The 20,000-nt window shown below is 43.7% G+C and overlaps 1 protein-coding gene across 1 annotated transcript in view; it reads left to right on the top strand.

Annotated features, from left to right (window-relative positions):
• LOC145408519 (solute carrier family 60 member 1-like) overlaps positions 1-20,000 on the top strand; it is a 199,313-nt gene that overhangs the window by 81,355 nt on the left and 97,958 nt on the right. The window contains exon 3 of the mRNA XM_080279251.1: positions 17,096-17,221. Coding sequence (XP_080135377.1) covers positions 17,096-17,221 — 126 coding nt within the window. The remainder of the gene's footprint in view (positions 1-17,095; positions 17,222-20,000) is intronic.

A 20,000-nucleotide genomic window follows, 5' to 3' on the forward strand; every position in this document is an offset into this window, starting at 1 on the left:
TAGATAGATAGATAGATAGATAGATAAGTAGACAGATGGATAGATGGTTTGATTGATGGATGGATGGATAGATATATAAATGGATAGATGGATGGGTAGATGGATGGATGGATGGATGGATGGACAGATGGATGGATGGATAGATGGATGGATGGATGGATGGATGGATAGATGGATGGATAGATGGATGGATGAATGGATGGATGGATAGATGGATGGATAGATAGATGGATGAATGGATGGATGGATAGATAGATAAATAGACAGATGGATGGATTGATGGCTGGATGGATGGATGGATAGATGGATACGTAGATAGACACATACATACATACATGCATACATAGGTAGGTGGGCAGATATATAGATAGAGAGATAGGTACAGAGACAGACAGACAGACAGACAGGTAGAAGAACAGACAGATAGACAGACAGACAGAAAGACTAGTGAACAATCAGACGGTCAGACAGACATTGAGGAGAAAGAAAAAGCAAATGTTCAATGAAGTAGAAATGCTCTGCGAAAAGAGAGAGAGAGAGAGAGAGAGAGAGAGAGAGGAGTAAACCACTAAGTAGGAGGAGATAAGAAAGAGAGAGTCTGGCTGAAACACAGAAGAGGCTGAAAAATTGGACGTAAAAGAGACAGTGAGAGGAAAATGAAAGGAGGAGGGATGGAGGAAAGGAGGAAGGAAGGGAGGGAGGGAGGAAAGGAGGAAGGAAGGAAGGCAGGGAGGAAAGGAAAGAAGGGAGGGAGGGAAGGAAGAAGGAGGAGGAGAAGGAGATATGGGAGGTAAGGTGCATGTAGGAAATACAGCACAAGGGAAGAAAGAATCCAGAATTAGGGATGAGAGAGAGGGAGAGAGAGAGAGAGAGAGAGAGAGAGAGAGAGACAGTGAGTGGGGAGAGAGTGAAAAGAATACTGGATGGAGGGAAGGAGGGAGGAAGAAAAGGGTGGCCTGGAGGGAATGACTAGGGAGGAAGGAAGGGAGGGAAAAAATGGAGAGAAGGAAGAGGGAATGGAGGATTGGTTGGAGGGATGGAGGAGGGAGGGGGATGGAGAGAAAAAAAAAAGGGGGGGTAGAGAGGGAAGAAAGGGAGAGGAAAATTGCTGAGAGAGAAAAAAAAAACTTGGATAGGTATAAATATCGTCATTAATTTACCTCGAGTGTAATCTTTAAACCTTATCATTTTATAGTTTGGGATATTAGGTAACTCCACTTGGATTGCACTTATATAGTAGTAGTAGTAGAAGCAGTAGTAGTAGTAGTAGTAATAGTAGCTGTAGTAGTAGTAGTAATAGTAATAACAGTAGTAGTGGTAGTGTTATTTGTTTATTTTTGAGAGATATAGATTGTGAAAAATGGAACTAGTTTTGATTATGATTCTGAGGGAAGGAAGGAGGAAGGAGAGAGGGAGTTAGGAAGGAGGAGAGATAAGTGGAGGAAGGAGAGAGGGAGTAAGGAAGGAGGAGAGATAAGTGGAGGAAGGAGGGAGGGAGGAGGGGAGAAGGTGGCACCAGGGAGGATGGAGGGAGAAAGGAAAGGGAGGGAGGAATGACAACATCGGGGAAGGAAAAGTGTAATATTGAGGACGGAATCTGGGGAAGAGAGAGAGAGAGAGAGAGAGAGAGAGAGAGAGAGAGAGAGAGAGAGGAGGGGGGAGAGAGCAGGAGCGGCTGAAAAATTTGACGTAAAAGAGATAGTGAGGGGGAAGGTGAAGAGGAGGGAGGGAGGGAGGGAGGGAGAGAAGGAAGGAGGGAGAGAAGGAGGGAGAGAGAAGAGACAGAAATGAAGGAGGGAGAAAGATCAGTGACAGTAACGGAGAGAGAGAGAGAGAGAGAGAGAGAAGAAGGAAGAAGGGGTGGAGAAAGGAAGTGAAAGGAAATTATTGTACGAAGGAAGGACGGAGGGATGGAGAATTAAGATAAACAGAAGAGAGAGAGAGAGAGAGAGAGAGAGAGAGAGAGAGAGAGGAAATGCAATATCCGAGATTTTAGTGGGCTTTTTGTTAAACCTTATGTGAAGTCAAAATTACGCGATATGGGGAACCCTTGTATTAGAGAGAGGGAGAGAGAGAAAAGAAAGAGAGAGAGAGAGAGAGAGAGAGAGAGAGAAGAGAGAGAGAGAGAGAGAGATTTTTACAGATTCACATACCACACAGACCTTACGAGCCTTGCAGTGTGGTCCAACTATTATATTAAATTTAAGACCCGGTCCAGCAGTAAACCTCACATTTATTGGTCCAGATACAGAACTCTTGTCCTTTATTAAATCCACGGTGGCTCAGTGGTATCGCGCCGTTCTCCTGATCTGGAAGCCCAAACCCTGACACATGTAAGGTGACAATTTTTACACTCCATCCGTTTATACAATGACGTATCATCGTGGTGGTAACTGCAATTCCAGACTCATTTGCAAGTGAACACGGTGGACTGCAGACTTAAATTGCCCTTCTGCAGTCCACCATGCTACTTATGTAGGGTAGGGAGTGAGTTAAGGGACATTCGTATAACCAGGCAGAGGAGCCGCCCTGTTATATCAGTGCCACCAAGTGAAGGCCTCTCTCTCCAGTACCCGTAGGAACTCTGTCACAAACATAGCCAGTACATCACCTGTCTCAGATAAACCACTCTTACTACACACACTCACTTCTAATTCGTACTTGGTTAGCATGAAAGATGGTCAGTTTAGACCCTAGTGCGTATAATGTTGGAAAACTAAATCGGTAAAGAAAAGAAACTCCCAGGAGCCTGTCAGCATCACGAGGTTTTGGCAGGTAAGTTATATCATCCCTGTATAATCATCAGGTGCTGAGGATTGGCGCCTTCACGTGGTGGCACCGATATAATTTGTCGGTGTAGCTGCCCAGTTATAAAAAAAAAAAAAGTCTATCCCAGAACGGAGTATGGTGAAATGTAGAAGACGCGTAACCTTGGCCTGCAGTCTACCGAGTTTACATTCACACGAGGTTGGGATTGCGACTTATCATCATCATCATCATCATCATCATCATCATCATCCATCATCACCAATGTGTTAATGTGAGCATCAGAACACACCCAAGCAGTCGTCTTGCAGCCTCCACAGTCCTTTCTTTCGTTCTTCACCCCCCCTGGCTACCTTTCGTCCTTGAGCCACTTCTTTCCATTTCCTTCACATCTTCTCTTAATTGATTAGTTTGCCAAGATGTCTAAACCACTTAAGTCTTCATTCACCAGCACATCACACTAAGAGGCACCTTCTCTCTCAACAAGCATCATTTTACTCTTACTTATACCGTCTTTCAAAACACGGCGCTCGCGGATTTTTACTGAATTCTGAAGTTGTCTGAAAAGCTTCTCTTCACTATGATCAAGCAGCATAGCGCCATCTGCACGCACCAGATCTGAAACACTCCACCTTCACCATTCACAGTCACACTCCACTTTTCCACAACTGGAATAGTGACGTCCCTCACGACTCTATAAACCATACTAACATCACACATTATTATCCACTCCATCACTGATCCAGGACCTCTTAACCACATACATACCCATCCACTTTCTCTGACAAACGTTTCACTGCCGTCGAGAAAGTTTCCATATTTTAAGCAATCAGCAGAGTTTCACCCACATAATAAATACGTAAAGCCTTCCATAATTTTTGACTATCCTCCTTTTCCATATGTTTTTTTCCAGATCCATAAAGGCCTCAAGTACCGCAAATTATGTAAAAAAGTCATAATGAAATCTTTGTAGAAATTAACCAGAGAAAGTGGATGCGGGAAGTTTCAACAGTAGAGTGGAAGAAAAAAATAAATCTTTTTGTAGAAGAAGAAAGGTGACTAAAGTGATTGCAGAACTTATCGTATTGCGGAAAGGAAGATGAAAGAGTAGTAGTAAGGAACGCAAGGCAGGTAAGTGATTAATCAGAATATTTATTAGTGAATAGGGTGGTTATAGGAGAGACAGGGAGTTGTAGATGAGATATTTGCCTTGAGACAGAGATTGGAGGAAATAGGTAATCAGAACTAAAGAATATTTATGGCATTTGTGGGGATAAGATGGACTCAGGATTCCGTGATCTTGAATGAGGTGAAAATGATTGTGTGGCTCATATCCCTGGGCTTACTCTTGGTACTTCTGATGCTTTCCTCCTTTCTCTCTCACCTTGTTTCTGAATCCCACTGAGTCTTTAAGTGGGAAAAAGGGTGATGAGGATGATGAGGATGATGATGATGATGATGATGATGATGATGATGAGGAGGAGGAGGAGGAGGAGGAGGAGGAGAAGAAGGAGGAGGAGAAGGAGGAGGAGGAGGAGCTCTGAGTAAAGGGACAAAAATACCAGCCCTTTGTGACATTTCTTTGTGTGTGTGTGTGTGTGTGTGTGTGTGTGTGTGTGTGTCGTATTGGCAGAGGATGTGGATGGTGATGGAGCGAGTTTTCTTGTCCGGCTGTTCTTTTCTCTGCCTGTGTGTGTGTGTGTGTGTGTGTGTGTGTGTGTGTGTGTGTGTGTGTGTGTGTGTGTGTGTGTGTGTGTGTGTGTGTGTGTGTGTGTGCAGCGAATGGGCTTTTCCTGTCCTCTTAAGCTCAGGTTGTTTCGTATGGATTCGAAAGTGTGTCTTCTGTGTAGTTTTGTGGCGCTGTCATTCTGTTGCTGTCTGTCTGTCTATCTATCTGACAATCTGTATGTATCTATCTCGAGTTTTATATATTAATTATCTGGGTCTTTCCCTCGTGTATCGCTATCTGTTTAAAAAGATTGATTTTTTTTTTTATGTAGCTGAATCTTTCTACTTCCGGTCTATATCTATCTATTTATCTGTGTATCTCCCTATCTATCTACCCATCTATTTTTCCGAGGTATTGCCCGCTAAATCCAGTTGCCACATTCTCTCCTATCCCACCCCCCATGGATGCAAGAGAAGGGGTGGAATGGAGAGGGAAGGGGAGGGGAGGTAAGCAGAGGGGGAAGGACGGAGGAGAAAAAAGGAAGGGGAAGAGGAAGGGGGAGGAGGAGAGAACCCTGTGGTGAGGGGAGATGGAAGGGGAGAAGGAGGGCGGGGAAAGGGAAAAGGGAGAGGGGGGAGGAGAGGGAGGATAGAGATGGAAAGAGGAAGAGGAGGAAGTGGAAACGGAAGAGAAAGGGAGAAGAAAAGATTATAGAGAGAAAGATAGGAGGGGTAGAGAGGGATGATAGTGGGAGGATGGAATGGAGAAGGGATGGGGAAAAGGAAGAGGAGGAGGAGGAGGAGGAGGAGGAGGGGGGGGAAAGATTGGAGAAGAGAGAAGAAACGAAGAAGGAGTGCGTGGAGCTGTAGAGGGGAGGATGAAGAAGGGAGAAGGAAGGTGAGGAGAAGGGGGAAGGAGGTAGACACGGAGGTGACGCAAGAGGGAGGGGAGGAGGAAGAGAGAAGGGGTGGAGGGGAAGAGAGGAGTTGAAGAGAAGGTGGGAAAGAGAGAGGAAAGGGGGGATGTAAGGAAGAGGAGGGGGAAGATTGGAGACGATGAAGAGAGAGAAGGGTGTTGGAAATTTCTGTCTCATGCTATACATCATGGTAATGTGTCACTATACTGTCACACACACACACACACACACACACACACACACACACACACACACACACACACACACACACACACACACACACACACACACACACACACACACACACACACACACACACACAGAAATTCCCACCCCCGTAAAGACAGACAGACAGAGGTTTCGTCATTAGCGTGATGTTGTTGGTTGTGGTGGTGGTGGTGGTGGTGGTGATGGTGGTAGTGGTGGTGATGGTGGTGGTGGTGGTAGTGGTGGTGATGGTGGTGGTGGTTGTTGTAGTTGAAGTGGTGATGGTGGTGGTGGTGATGGTTGTTGTGGTGGTAGTGGTGGTGGTGGTGGTGGTGGTGTTATTGTTGTTAATAGTGATGTTGCTGTTTTTGTAGAGGTGGTGTAAGTGGTGGTGTTGGTATTGATCATGTTGTGGTAGTGGTGGTGGTAGTGGTATAAATGGTTGTTAAGGTGATGGTAGTCATAGTATTGTTTGTGGTTGAGGTAATAATAATAATAATAATAATAGTAGCAGTAGTAGTAGTAGTAGTGGTAGTAGTAACTGGAAGAAGAAGAAGTAGAAGAAGAAGAAGAAGAAGAAGAAGCAGAAAAAGAAGAATACAATCATCAATTATAAACAGTAATAAGAATAAGAATATCATCATCATCATCATCATCATCATCATCATTATTATCATCATTTTCATCATCATCAACTCATCATCATCATCATTATTATCATCATTATCATCGTCATCACCAACATAACTGCAGAGCGTGCGTCTTAATTTCCATAGGAGGTAATTAAGACTAAGTGGAATTATATTATCCTGAGACATTCATCAACGTTATGAGGCGAGTAAGTGGAGGGCATTAGGAGAGAGAGAGAGAGAGAGAGAGAGAGAGAGAGAGAGAGAGAGCAATATCTGAGATTTCAGTGGACTTTTTGTTAACCCTTATGTGACGTTAAAATTACGCGATATGGGGAACGCTTGTAACAGAGAGAGAGAGAGAGAGAGAGAAATTTGTGTGTGTGTGTGTGTGTGTGTGTGTGTGTGTGTGTGTGTGTGTGTGTGTGTGTGTGTGTGTATAGCGAAAATGTCAGAGTGAAATGTGTAGTTTTCCCTGTGCAACCAGAAAAACAAAAAAAAAACAAAAAAAAACAGGGAAATTGCCTACCCGACCCTGTGGTATGTATGTCGATTTTCTTGATCTCCATGTGCTCACTTTCCCCAATTTCTGATCATTTTTATTTTGGGAGGGGGGATAACTTCCTCAAAAACTCAGGGAGGGGGAAGGGGTCACGCTGCCCAAATATCGCATTACGGATGAGCGTCCATTGAATAACTTGTACTAAGATATCAAAGCCAATAATGAGGGGGACTGACCTGCTAAAAATCATAGCTGGAAAATTGTATAGCCTATAGTGGACGATCTTCGAAGTAACCTGACGAACTCACCTGAGAAGCTTCATGCAGATCCTTCAGATTGCCTAAGAGGAGTTAGAACACACACACACACACACACACACACACACACACACACACACACACACACATTGAATCTCCAGCAACGGTATAGGACTAGGGGACGAGAAATGACACCATTCTGCTCTGCTGGACTGATGAATGACAAATCTTGTAACACCGCTGAATTACTATATATCATGAATTCTGAACTGTAGCCTACCTGAACAGCACTAGGGTACCTCAGGTCCTCCCTTGACACAATCACAGCTTTAACCCAGCCATAGCCCAGGTGCTGCCTGTGACTTTTAATAAAGGTATTGTTTGCCTTTGGGGTTATTTCTTTGATTACATGCAGACATTTGTTCACGGATAATATAACTTGAAGATGAACACAGCAGATATTCGAAACGTTATTCACTTAAGTGATATATATATATGTGTGTGTGTGTGTGTGTGTGTCTGTGTGTGTGTCTGTGTGTGTGTCTGTGTGTGTGTGTGTGTCTGTGTGTGTGTGTGTGTGTGTGTGTGTGTGTGTGTGTGTGTGTGTGTGTGTGTTGGAGTTCTGTAATAGAGTACATTACACTGGAGGAAGAAACCCTGGTACAGTTAATTGTAAGCCTACCTGTATCGATGACACAACAGTGAATTTTACATACATTCCTCAGTAGAGCTGTTTTGATGCAAGGTTAAAGATTTGCAAGGCTGATCTCTGTGACTGATACTCTCCACCTTCCTTATCTTTACCATACCATCCTTATCAGCTATAACTAGGAAGTCTTGCGGAATTCACCATATTGCCAAAGGTGCAGGTGGGCTCAGACTCTGACTTATTAGGTAAACTTCAGCAGTTTGATCTGAGTGGAAGAATATGAAATGAGGAAAACGAGAGTGAATGAATGAAGAGCAGGGTAGCGAGATGTAGTATGGAGACGCAGCAAAATGATACGACAGCAAGTGTCAGTGGGTAAGATATGAAGGAAATGATATATTCTGGGCAACTGGGGATGGAGATAACAGCAGATGAAGTAAATTATAGACTAGAAGAGTGATGGAAAGTATTCAGGACGTTGTGAAATGCGTGGAAGGAAAGATCTGTGTTGTTGAGACGAAGATGACTGTTCAGGAAGGCATAGTGTTGTTTCATGGATGCAAGAAGTGGATCCTAAATTTTAAAAACTATATAATGATGGAAGTTTTGGAGTTAAAATGCCTTAGGTCTGTATGTGGGATGAGATGGCTTGACAGGATGAATGATGACAGTAAGAGAAAGAGATGTTGAAGCAGGCGTAGTGCAATGAAAGCCCTAGATTGTGTTTAATGCGGCGTGACGATGTGGAGAGAGTGGTTGATGAGAGGCTGACAAAGAGGAGGGAGGGAAAGAAAGGGGGGCGGCCTTGGAGAAGATGGAAGGGAAGCGTGAAAGGAATTTTGAATCACAAGTTTGAGCACCTAGGAGGATGGGAGGCGTGTGTGGGAAGGTGTACCTGGAATGAAGTGGTTTATGGGAAGAAGAATCGTGGATAGTCTAAGATTGTTTGTGTTGAGCATTACGTACGATGCCTGAGAGACTGAGTGGAAGTGATTTTATTTTTTTTTCTGTTTTCTGATGCTAGTCGGCTGAAATTGGTAACACAGAGAGCACTAAAAAAAAAATCTCATAGCAAGCAGCGGGAGTGAGGGAATAGAAGTGACAGTGGGTGTAAATGCTTGTGGGACGAGAGTGGCGGGAGAGGAGCAGATAGGATAATGGGTGTGAATGGAGAGAGAGAGAGAGAGAAGGGGGGGGAGCCGGGAGGGGAAGGAACAGATGTGACAGCGGGTGTGCATCGTTGTGGAGAGAGAGAGAGAGAGAGAGAGAGAGAGAGAGAGATCAGACTGAATGAATGAAGGTGTTTACTTTTTAATTCTGTGGTTACTTTTACCCCATCAGCACGAGGATGTTTTTCTTCCATTGTTCTGTACCCAGTTCACTTTAACTAGGCGGAAAACTGCCTCACAACATCTCTAGTGCTGTGCTGTAGAAAGATATTAACTCGCGAATATAATGCCAGTCACGAAGAAGTGCTGTGAAAAGGATGTAGGCCGAAGTAAGGGAGGTAAGTCGCAAAAGGGCACAAATCTCCACCTAGTTATAAAATACAATCGCCATCACAAGTACGTCATTTGGCATCGGATCAGTGTCGTAGGTGTTGCTTGCTGGAGGTCTACCATTTTTTTATGCCTCCGCCCACCTACTCGCATGATCAAGGAGGCATTAAGTGATTGGTTCGTCTGTCCGTTCGTGCGTGTCTAGGTGCGTGCGTGCGTCCGTAAACACTTTTCTGAACTCGATATCTCTTGAACCCATTGACGGATCTCCACCAAACTTTTATCAGTGATGCAGTATGAAATGACAAAATGATTAGTTCAACTAGGTCAAGGGGTCAAAGGTCAAGGGGTCAAAGGTCAAGGTCATATGGGGTCATCTTAGTTCTTCTGTAGGTGCGATATCTCTTGAATCCCTAACTAGATTTTGACCAAACTTTTGTCAGTGTCACAGTATGAAGGGAGGATGCTCTGTTTAGGTCAGCGGAGTCAAGAGGTCAAAGGTCAGGGTCATATGTGGTCGACTTAGTTTATCTTTAGCCTCATTTCAACCCACAATGAACCCTGTCATGGAGGTTGTATGGTGCGTCCGTGTGCAAGGCTTGGAGAAGGTAAATTAAGCCACCCTCGGCGTCGACAACTTGGCGCCAGACCTCTTGACGTTTCTTCTCTTCTTTTCTCTTGTTTTTTAGAGAGAGAGAAAGAGAGAGAAAGAGAGAGAGAGAGAGAGAGAGAGAGAGAGAGAGAGAGAGAGAGCGAGAGCGAGCAGAAGGGACTGGACAGTACTTTTGATGTCCACTGTACTAAATTACTGCCATATATTTCAGTGTAGCACAGTAAGCAGGCCGGTAATCTTGTCGGTTAAGGAAGTCCCGTAACATCTCTTCGTTAGCGATTTATTTTTGGATATGGCTGGCAAACGTACTTCTTTTACGTTATTTGTGCAGAATATGGAGATGGTGAATGAATTTATGAAACACAGGAGAGGACAGTAAGGTGTAATAAACAAAATAAATCGCGTAGGAAAAGGTGTTAGGGAGCTTCCATGGCTGACAGGAATTCGGGCCTTCGTCTCCATTAACCCCTTCAGTGCGATGACGTGTGTCTTTAACATTCTAATTACCCCCCTACGATTTCCTTGAGCTTGTGTGTGTGTGTGTGTGTGTGTGTGTGTGTGTGTGTGTGTGTGTGTGTGTGTGTGTGTGTGTGTGTGTGTGTGTGTGTGTGTGTGTGTGTGTGTGTGTGTGTGTGTTTTCCTGGTTCATTTCAGCTCCCACGTTACGATTTAATTCACTTCAAGAAATTTTCTCCCCAACTGAAGGATTTACAAACAGTCTCAGTCAGCATCTTCAGTTTGTTGATTTCTTATAACTTTTTCTTCCTCTTGATCGTTTTGCATAGGATAGATATTTTGTACTTGAGGGGTTATCATTCCTTGCCTCTTCCCTCTCGAGTGATAATTCTCTCTCTCTCTCTCTCTCTCTCTCTCTCTCTCTCTCTCTCTCTCTCTCTCTCTCTCTCTCTCTCTCTCTCCCAAAAGATGTACATTAACTAGTGTTGTAAATATCCTACATGTTAAGTCTCCGTCAAGGGTACACACACACACACACACACACACACACACACACACAGCTTTGACTGGTGAGACAGTTTGTTGATGGAGTGAGACTTTGGGGCGGGGGGGGGGAGGGGCAGGGGGAGATGAGTAGAAAGTCATCATCATCATCGTCTTCATCGTCGTCTTCATCGTCGTCATCATCGTCGTCTTCATCGTCGTCTTCATCGTCGTCTTCACTGTCGTCTTTATCGTCTCCACTCATTCTTATCTCTACCTTTTCCTCACTTCCTCTTCTCAACCCTTTCTCTCTTCCTCTTATCAGTCTTTCCTCTCTTCCTCTTATCAACCCTTCCTCTCTTCCTCATATCTCTACCCCTTCCTCTCTCGCTCTCCTCTCTCCCTCTCCTCTCCACACTTTCCTCTCTTCCTCTTCCCTCTACTTATTCCTCCCCTTTCTAAGTCTTCCCTTCCTCTTTTTCTCTCCTCTCTACCCTTGCCTCCTTACCCCTCTTTCTCATCCCCCTCCTTTTTCCATCATCATCATCATCATTAACATCATAATAATAATAATAATGGAAGTAATAATAATAATAATAATAGAAATAATAATAATAATAATAATAATAGAAGTAATAATAATAATAATAATAATAATAATAATAATAATAATAATAACCCTATTTCATACCAATGAGGTAAGAATCCCGAAACCAGGATTAAAAAGCAAAAATATGAGAACTATCAGTAGAGTTGTGAAGTAGCCCGTACACACACACACACACACACACACACACACAGACCATTCGGTATACATAAAGTGTAGAGAGAGGGAGGCGGCATATACAGTGTGTGTACCCAGGTCATCAGTCACTGGAAGTAGACCCACAAGGCCTTCTGGGTATTACCTCTCTCTCTCTCTCTCTCTCTCTCTCTCTCTCTCTCACACTGAAATTCTGTAAACTGCGATGACACCAGAATATTAACCCGACGTCAATCCTTCTCAGATATACAGAGACAGAAAATGTGCGGAGAGAGAGAGAGAGAGAGAGAGAGAGAGAGAGAGAGAGAGAGACGCTCTTATTCCCACCCTCCATAATCTGTACATAATCCTATCCAACCAACACAGCCAATATACACACCTTAAAAAATACAATCACGATTTTTAATATTCGTGCCACACCTGTCCCTTAACCCTCTCATGCACGGGGCAACTCTAGTGCTGTATTCCAGATTGTCAGACGATTTTACTCAGCTAGAAGGGAGTGACATTGGCCCTGGTGTGTTAATACCCACACGTCTAGCTCTCTAATTGTAGGGGCAACTCTAGTACTGTATTTCACGTAACGCCGAACGTGTGTATTTTAGGAGAAAGTGAGTCATAGGAGCCTGAGAGTGTTAATAAGATGGACAAGGTTATTTCATGTAATTTACTCTTTATTCAGCACTTTCATTGCACCATCTACTTTACATTATTATTATTATTATTATTATTATTATTATTATTATTATTATTATTATTATTAGATTATTTTTTATTACCACCACCACCGACGCCGCTGCACAGTACCATAAAAAGACAATACTACAACTCTGCATCACTTCCACAGCACCTCTTCTTGACTAGCATCATATTCTAGCATTTATCTTCTGCTACAACTCAGCTTTCAAGGTGGAGAGATGGCAGCTTTAGGACAAGTTAGAAGAAAAGGGGTATTATTTTCCCTTCCTCTTCACTCTTCTCAGACACTCTCTTCACCCCGCCATTTATACAATTAGGCCGTAGGATTAGGTCAGTGTTTTATAGCTGGGATGGGAGAGACGTTTTAATAATTTTGACATGTCTTTTTTTATTTTCTTTCCCTCAAGCCATAGGAATTAGTTATTGTCATTATTATTATTACTGTGTGTCAAGTGCATCGTTAAGCGTGATTATGTGAGTTCTTTCGTAGCGTCCACAATATACTGTCCTGTTCTAGTGGTAGAGTTGGGAGTAGGGCTGCGGAGTCGGAGTGGGAGTCGTGGAGCCGGAGTGAGAGTCGTGGAGTTGGAGTCGGAGTCGTGGAGTCGGCGTCGGAGTCGGGAGCAATTATGGTGATGCTGGAGTCGGAGTCGTGAGCAATTATGGTGATGCTGTAGTAGGAGTCGGGAGCAATTATGGTGATGCTGGAGTCGGCGTCGGAGTCGGGAGCAATTATGGTGATGCTGGAGTCGGCGTCGGAGTCGGGAGCAAGTACTGTATGGTGATGCTGGAGTCGGAGTAGGAGTCGGGAGCAATTATGGTGATGCTGTAGTAGGAGTCGGGAGCAAGTATGGTGATGCTGGAGTCGGCGTAGGAATCGGGAGCTGCTGGAGTCGGAGTAGGAGTCGGGAGCAATTATGGTGATGCTGTAGTAGGAGTCGGGAGCAAGTATGGTGATGCTGGAGTCGGCGTCGGAGTCGGGAGCAAGTACTGTATGGTGATGCTGGAGTCGGAGTAGGAGTCGGGAGCAATTATGGTGATGCTGTAGTAGGAGTCGGGAGCAAGTATGGTGATGCTGGAGTCGGCGTAGGAATCGGGAGCTGCTGGAGTCGGAGTAGGAGTCGGGAGCAATTATGGTGATGCTGGAGTCGGCGTCGGGAGCAATTATGGTGATGCTGGAGTCGGCGTCGGGAGCAATTATGGTGATGCTGGAGTCGGCGTCGGAGTCGGTAAAAAAGTTCCGACTCCAACCCCGACTCCGATCACCAGTGAAGAAATTTTTAAACCTGATGTGGATGTCATGTGGAGCTGTTGCCTTTCCTTCGGTTTTATTCCTTGTTGTTGCTGCAGTTTTTTTTTTCCTTTTGTCTTCTTTTCCACATTTTATTTAGGACTTGTATGTTGTTCTCCTGTTCTTCGTTTAGCTTCATCATAAACACAGGTGGTGCCATCTGTCGACAGAACAACAAGAACAGAACGTAAACAGTCACCACGATCAGCAGATTTCCCTCTGAGTGAACGTGTCTGGATAATTTTTTGAATGTAGTCTCTAAAGGTGAGTTTCTTTATACGAAATTACTAGGAACGAAATGGTTATAGTATGAAGTGACATGGAAGCGTCTGCCAGTGCATGTAAGCTACCAGGTGGGAATTTTGAGCATGGGCAAGGCAGTGCAATCCATCTATACACCCCGCCTTACCCGATTAGCCACCCACAGTGATCGTACTCTCAAATTCTCAGTATGTTTATAGATTTTCTTCCTTGCCTGTCTGATAAAATTATTGCAGACGTAAGTATCTTTGTATTAAGTTTCAGTCTTGATTGCATTTAAGAAACTATTATTTTATCATAATGTAGCTACAACCATTACAGTCAAACCCTTAAGGATGTGAGTTTTAAAAGTAGCCTGATGACTCACGTGGTTGTGGTGGAATGGCATCTTGTTTAAGCCATCGTAGCAAATTTATTATAGAGTAAGCCTAAGGGGTCGAGTCGGAGCCGAAGTCAGAGTCGGAGTCAGAGTCGGACACATAGAAATCAAGGAGTCAGAGTCGGAGTCGGACATAAGAAATCAAGGAGTCGGAGTCGGAGTCAGAGTCAGAGTCGGACACATAAGAAATCAAGGAGTCAGAGTCGGAGTCAGAGTCAGAGTCGGACACATAAGAAATCAAGGAGTCGGAGTCGGACACATAAGAAATCATGGAGTCGGAGTCGGACACATAAGAAATCAAGGAGTCAGAGTCGGACACATAAGAAATCAAGGAGTCAGAGTCGGACACATAAGAAATCAAGGAGTCAGAGTCGGACACATGAGAAATCATGGAGTCGGAGTCGGAGTCGGACACATAAGAAATCAAGGAGTCGGAGTCGGACACATAAGAAATCAAGGAGTCAGAGTCGGACACATAAGAAATCAAGGAGTCAGAGTCGGACACATAAGAAATCAAGGAGTCAGAGTCGGACACATAAGAAATCAAGGAGTCAGAGTCGGACACATGAGAAATCATGGAGTCGGAGTCGGAGTCAGAGTCAGACACATGAGAAATCATGGAGTCGGAGTCGGAGTCGGAGTCGGAGTCGGACACATAAGAAATCAAGGAGTCGGAGTCGGACACATAAGAAATCCAGGAGTCAGAGTCGGACACATAAGAAATCCAGGAGTCGGAGTCGGACACATGAGAAATCCAGGAGTCAGAGTCGGAGTCGGGTGTTTCGGGTACCGACTCCTCAGCCCTTGTGAGTGTTTAAGAGGACCGTCCCGCCCCCTAGTCAGTCAGTCAGAGAGTCAATGACAGAGTGAGTGAATTGGGACATAAGTAGCGTGAGAGAGAGAGAGAGAGAGAGAGAGAGACAGACAGACAGACAGACAGACAGACAGACAGACACAGACAGACAGACAGAGAAGCCGCGGTGTTTTTCCAGTGTACCTGAACTTTGGCTGGAAGGACTAACCCCCTGAAATGTTGAGAGGCCTTTGATCAGCATTCTGGCCTGGCAATGCATCGTGTTTGACATCCACGAACTCTACGGTGCAACGATATTTTCACTGTGATGACTTGTTGGTATTTGTATGTGTGTGTGTGTGTGTGTGTGTGTGTGTGTGTGTGTGTGTGTGTGTGTGTGTGTGTGTGTGTTTTGAGAGACGTGTTAGACGTTTCGCACTGAGTCTAGTGCCCGTCTTCTCATCGATTAGGTGGGAGGCTTACAAACACCTTTTCCTTACCGATTTATTTTTCCATATAGGTTATTATTAATAGTTTGTGCTATATTTCACTTCTGCGATGGTGTTACGAAGACGTAGGCACCATACAAGAGGGTAGCAAGGTGTAGAATCACTAAATTGCTAAGGAAAAGGTGTTCGGGAGCTTCCTTGACCATCGAGAACACACGCCTAGCAGTGAAAGTGTTACGGAAAATTACTTTATTTCTCCAGTACAAAAATACAATAAATAAATAAATCGTCTGGCTTTATAATAGGCAATAAAACACAAAATCTAGTTGAAGGAATTGACCACTTCACCTCGATGACGTAATATGTTCTTGCCACCTCCAGACGATTTTGTGTGTGTGTGTGTGTGTGTGTGTGTGTGTGTGTGTGTGTGTGTGTGTGTGTGTGTGTGTGTGTGTGTGTTTGAGAGATTTTCAGAGCCTTCATTTCCCGTTCATTGCGAGACGTCTTTCCCTGGTTTAAAAAAAAAAAATTGTTTGGGTAAGGTAAGAATAGTGCATGAAATCTCAGTTAAAAAATCCATGGCAGCATTTTACATTATACAACCTTATTAGGATTATTTATTTAAAGAGTGTAACAACATTTATAAGTATTTGTGTACAGGTAACTTGGTATTTCAGCTGTATTTATCTGTGAGCTAATATTCCTAAGCTGGGAGGGGCTTGGTGTGTTGTTCTACTTACATACGATGCTCTTTGAGATGCTGCGTCAGGAGGAGAGTGACTTGCAGGGAAGGAACTCACTTAAATGCCCTGATTTTGAAGAAGACAGGGTGGATTAGCACGCCAACTAACACAGTGGTGGACCGAGCCTTGTGTGTTCCTACCTGCGTCAGTAATATTAGATTTCAGAACAGCTAAACTCTGAATTAATTTTCAAGGTCTCTCGTCTTTAAATTTCTTCAGCTGAGGACGTAATGGCTGTTTTATAAAGGAGATTTTGATACGGTTTGGAAAGATTAGAAGAATTTTTTTGTATTGATAAGGTGAAGAACAACATCCAGTAACAGTTTCACAACCTTGTAAATCATCCCAGGCTGAATAAAATCGTCTAAGGCAGCAAGAATGAAAAAAAAGTCATCACAGGAAAATTAAACTTGAAGCTGCAGTATATCCTGGATGATAGTTTTCCAGAGTGAGTTCGATTTTGTAACTATGCTGATTAACTTGCCTTTGCAATGTAACCAAACTTTGTGAGAGAAGACGTATGTACTTTTCAGGGAGTAAAAGTATCATTATAACAGCTTAAGCATTATTATGACACTGATGGAGGTGCCCACTATCCACCCACTCAATGCAGTGCTGCCTAAAGGTGACTCTGCTCTGAGTGAAAAGCCAAATAATTTCTTGAAACCCAGAAAATCGTGAGAGATAGTCATATAGTCAGTAATAAACGACGGGTGGTTTAGTGGGTTAAGGTGCTCCAAGCCACGAGATGGTTAAGTTATACTGTTCACACGATGCCACTCGGGGATGCGTGATAGGTCATTATTTACATGACCAATAAAGTATTTTGATTTTAATTATTTTTTATTCGTACTTGAAATGACTGAACTTGACTTTCCCAATCCGTGACCCTTTAGTTTTTGGCAGGGAATAGCAATCTTGGGAATATCACACCATCTTGCCTTACTCCGTCGTTAGTCTAATCTCCCTTTCCACTCCCTCTCTCCCTTTCCTCTCTTGGGAATATCACACCTTCTTGCCTCACTCCATCGTTAGTCTAATCTCCCTTTCCTCTCCCTCTCCCACCCACAGAAGGCAACAAGGTGAAGTTCACAGAGCTGTTTTGGCGACACCGATTACAGACCATCACCTACTGTGCTGTCTTTTGGTCCTTTGGCATGTGTGTGGCCTTCCTCGGTCCCACGCTTATTGATCTAGGTAAGTGAGTTGTGTTATTTACGTTTTGTTGATGTTTGCGAGACAGTGTGTGCTCTGGTAAGTTCGTGTTTGGTTCAGATTTAGTGGGAATGTATTCTGTGTGTGTGTGTGTGTGTGTGTGTGTGTGTGTGTGTGTGTGTGTACAAATAATGTAAAATGTTTGTTTGTGAGTGAAAAGTAATCCGAAGTGAATATATATACAGTATGTGCGTGATATCTATCTATATCTATCTATCTATATCTATATCTATCTATCTATCTATATATATATATATATATATATATATATATATTGATGGTGGAGGTTGAAATTATGTTCAATTAAACTCCAAGAACTCGGGCCCAGAGCTGTGGACGCAATGCGTAGCTCGGTATGTGTCCGCCAAGCCTTGCACACAGACTGGCCATACAACCTCCATGACGCGGTTCACTGTGGTTTGAAATGACACTAAAGATAAACTAAGTCAACCCCATCTGACCTTGACCTAAAACCCCCTTTCCTTGTTGACCTACTCAGTTCATCGTCCCTTAATACTGTACCACTGACAAAAGTTTGGTCGAAATTACAGTAGTCTCTGGGTTCAGAAGATACGGCGCCAACATACGTATGACCTTCATCTTTGACCCCTTGACCTTGCTGACCTAATTCGTTCATCATCCCTTCATACTGTATCACTGACAAAAGTTTGGTCAAATCCCGGCAAAGGCTTCAGGAGATTACGCGCCCACAGGGATGAACTAAGTCGACCCCATATGACCTTGACTTTCACCCCTTGACCTAAATGACCTAATAGGTTCATCATCTCCTCATGCTGCATCAGCGACAAAAGTTTGGTGTAAATCCGTTGATGGGTTCAGGAGATATCGTGCCCACAAGAGACTTACAGATGCGCGGACCCAAGCACACACGCACCAACAAACCAGTCACTTAATGCCTCCTGCATCATAGGTAGGCGCAGGCATAGTAAGGAAATAACGATCCAAGAAAAAATGTTTGCTAACACACACACACACACACACACACACACACACACACACACAGAAACATGACAGGTATGTATAGGCGTGTGTGTGTGTGTGTGTGTGTGTGTGTGTGTGTGTGTGTGTGTGTGTGTGTGTGAGAGAGAGAGAGAGAAAGAGAAAGGGGGAGACACCGTGTGTGTGTGTGTGTGTGTGTGTGTGTGTGTGTGTGTGTGTGTGTGTGTAATTCACCGGGTCGGTCAGGATCACTTGATGGTCGTGATCGTCAGCTTTTACCCTCCCGGAAGGGAGCTGTGGGTGAGGCAGGCGTGTGTGTGTGTTTGAGGCAGGTGTGTGTGTGTGAGGCAGGTGCGTGTATGAGGCAGGTATATATGTGTGTGTGAGGTCTGTTTCTGCATTACAACATAAACCCAAAGCCTTCATTAGGTATTCCTCTCTGTTTACGTATGCATATCACAATGTTTGCTCAAGACAAGGGATGTAAAGGATGTTGGTCTATCGCTGTGTCTATCTGCCTCTTCCTATCTATCTGCTTATTTATTCAGTGCCCTCTTAATCATTGGTCCTTGAGGGGTTTTGCAGAGGAGTAAAATAGTTTGGCGTCTTTAGTCATGGTTTCGTGGTTGTCTTCCGTTCAATAACATTTTTTTATAGTTCTGCCTTCAAGCACCTTTATTTAACTCAGGAAAGTAAATCACGTTGAGGCGAGGTTGCTGTAGGGTTTCAAACTTTACCCATAATATTGAGGTGGTCTGGCCATGTGGAGAGGATGGAGAGCGAGAGACTAATGAGGAAAGTGTATGTGAGTGAGGTGGAGGGAGGGGGAGGCCATGGAGGAGATGGAGGGATGGAATGGAGAGGTATATGAGAGGGGGTGTGAGCTGGGGGGAGGGTAGTGAAATGGCGAAGGACAGGGCGACATGGAGGCAATTTGTTTGTGGCCACCTTTTACGGGATTAAGGCGTCTGGCAATAGATAGATAGACTTGATCACCTCGAAACTTAGCAAAATCGTCTGACAATAACAGTATTAAAAAATGTCACCAGACTAAATAGCTTAATGGTTATCTTTTTAGCTAATGTGGTAGGAGATGGATTATTTTTTCAGGAGAGGCCAAATACCAGCTCAGGTGCCCCAATACTTCTGATTCTGGCTGTTGTCTTGCATTTGTGGAATATTGCTGCTTTTTGAAGTGTTTTAGAAGCACAGAATTTTAAGAATTTCTCTTTCATTTGTCTACCTAACTGATCTAACTTAATTTACCTACCTACCTTCTTATCCACCTGTCTGATTTACCTTACTTACTTACCCTCCTACCTGCCTACCTACTACTATGTTTCCTTATCTTCCTGCATACCTAACAACCCTCTTACCTGCGTGTTTTTTTTTTTTTTCTCTCAGCTCAAACTTAAGAACTCAGGTTGCTTTAATTTACCTCCTGCTGCTAAAAACAGCCCATATATCTGTCCTCTTCAACGTCTGCCAACTTCCCATAATTACGTCTGGACTAAAGCAAAAGTTTTAATTCCAGAGACAAGAAATGGGACTCTGAAACTTGGCAATAACTAATGGGATGAACAATGCTGCATTACGTAAAGTCTTGGTGTTTCATTTCTTCGTTCACCTTTTTTCAGAAATTAACTTTTTTATTCTGCAATGAGTTTCTCTTAGCTCATTTACTTCGTCTGGTACCTCTCTCATTATGTATAACCAGCCACTTTCATTCTGGAAGGTATGGCCACAAAGAAAATGCCATCAGACAGCCCTCTCTCCAGCTCACCTCCTTAACTCATATGCC

Source organism: Coenobita brevimanus, chromosome 77, assembly GCF_032717465.1.
Source record: "Coenobita brevimanus isolate Jiangsu-jjx chromosome 77, ASM3271746v2, whole genome shotgun sequence".
NCBI classification, from domain to species: domain Eukaryota; kingdom Metazoa; phylum Arthropoda; class Malacostraca; order Decapoda; family Coenobitidae; genus Coenobita; species Coenobita brevimanus.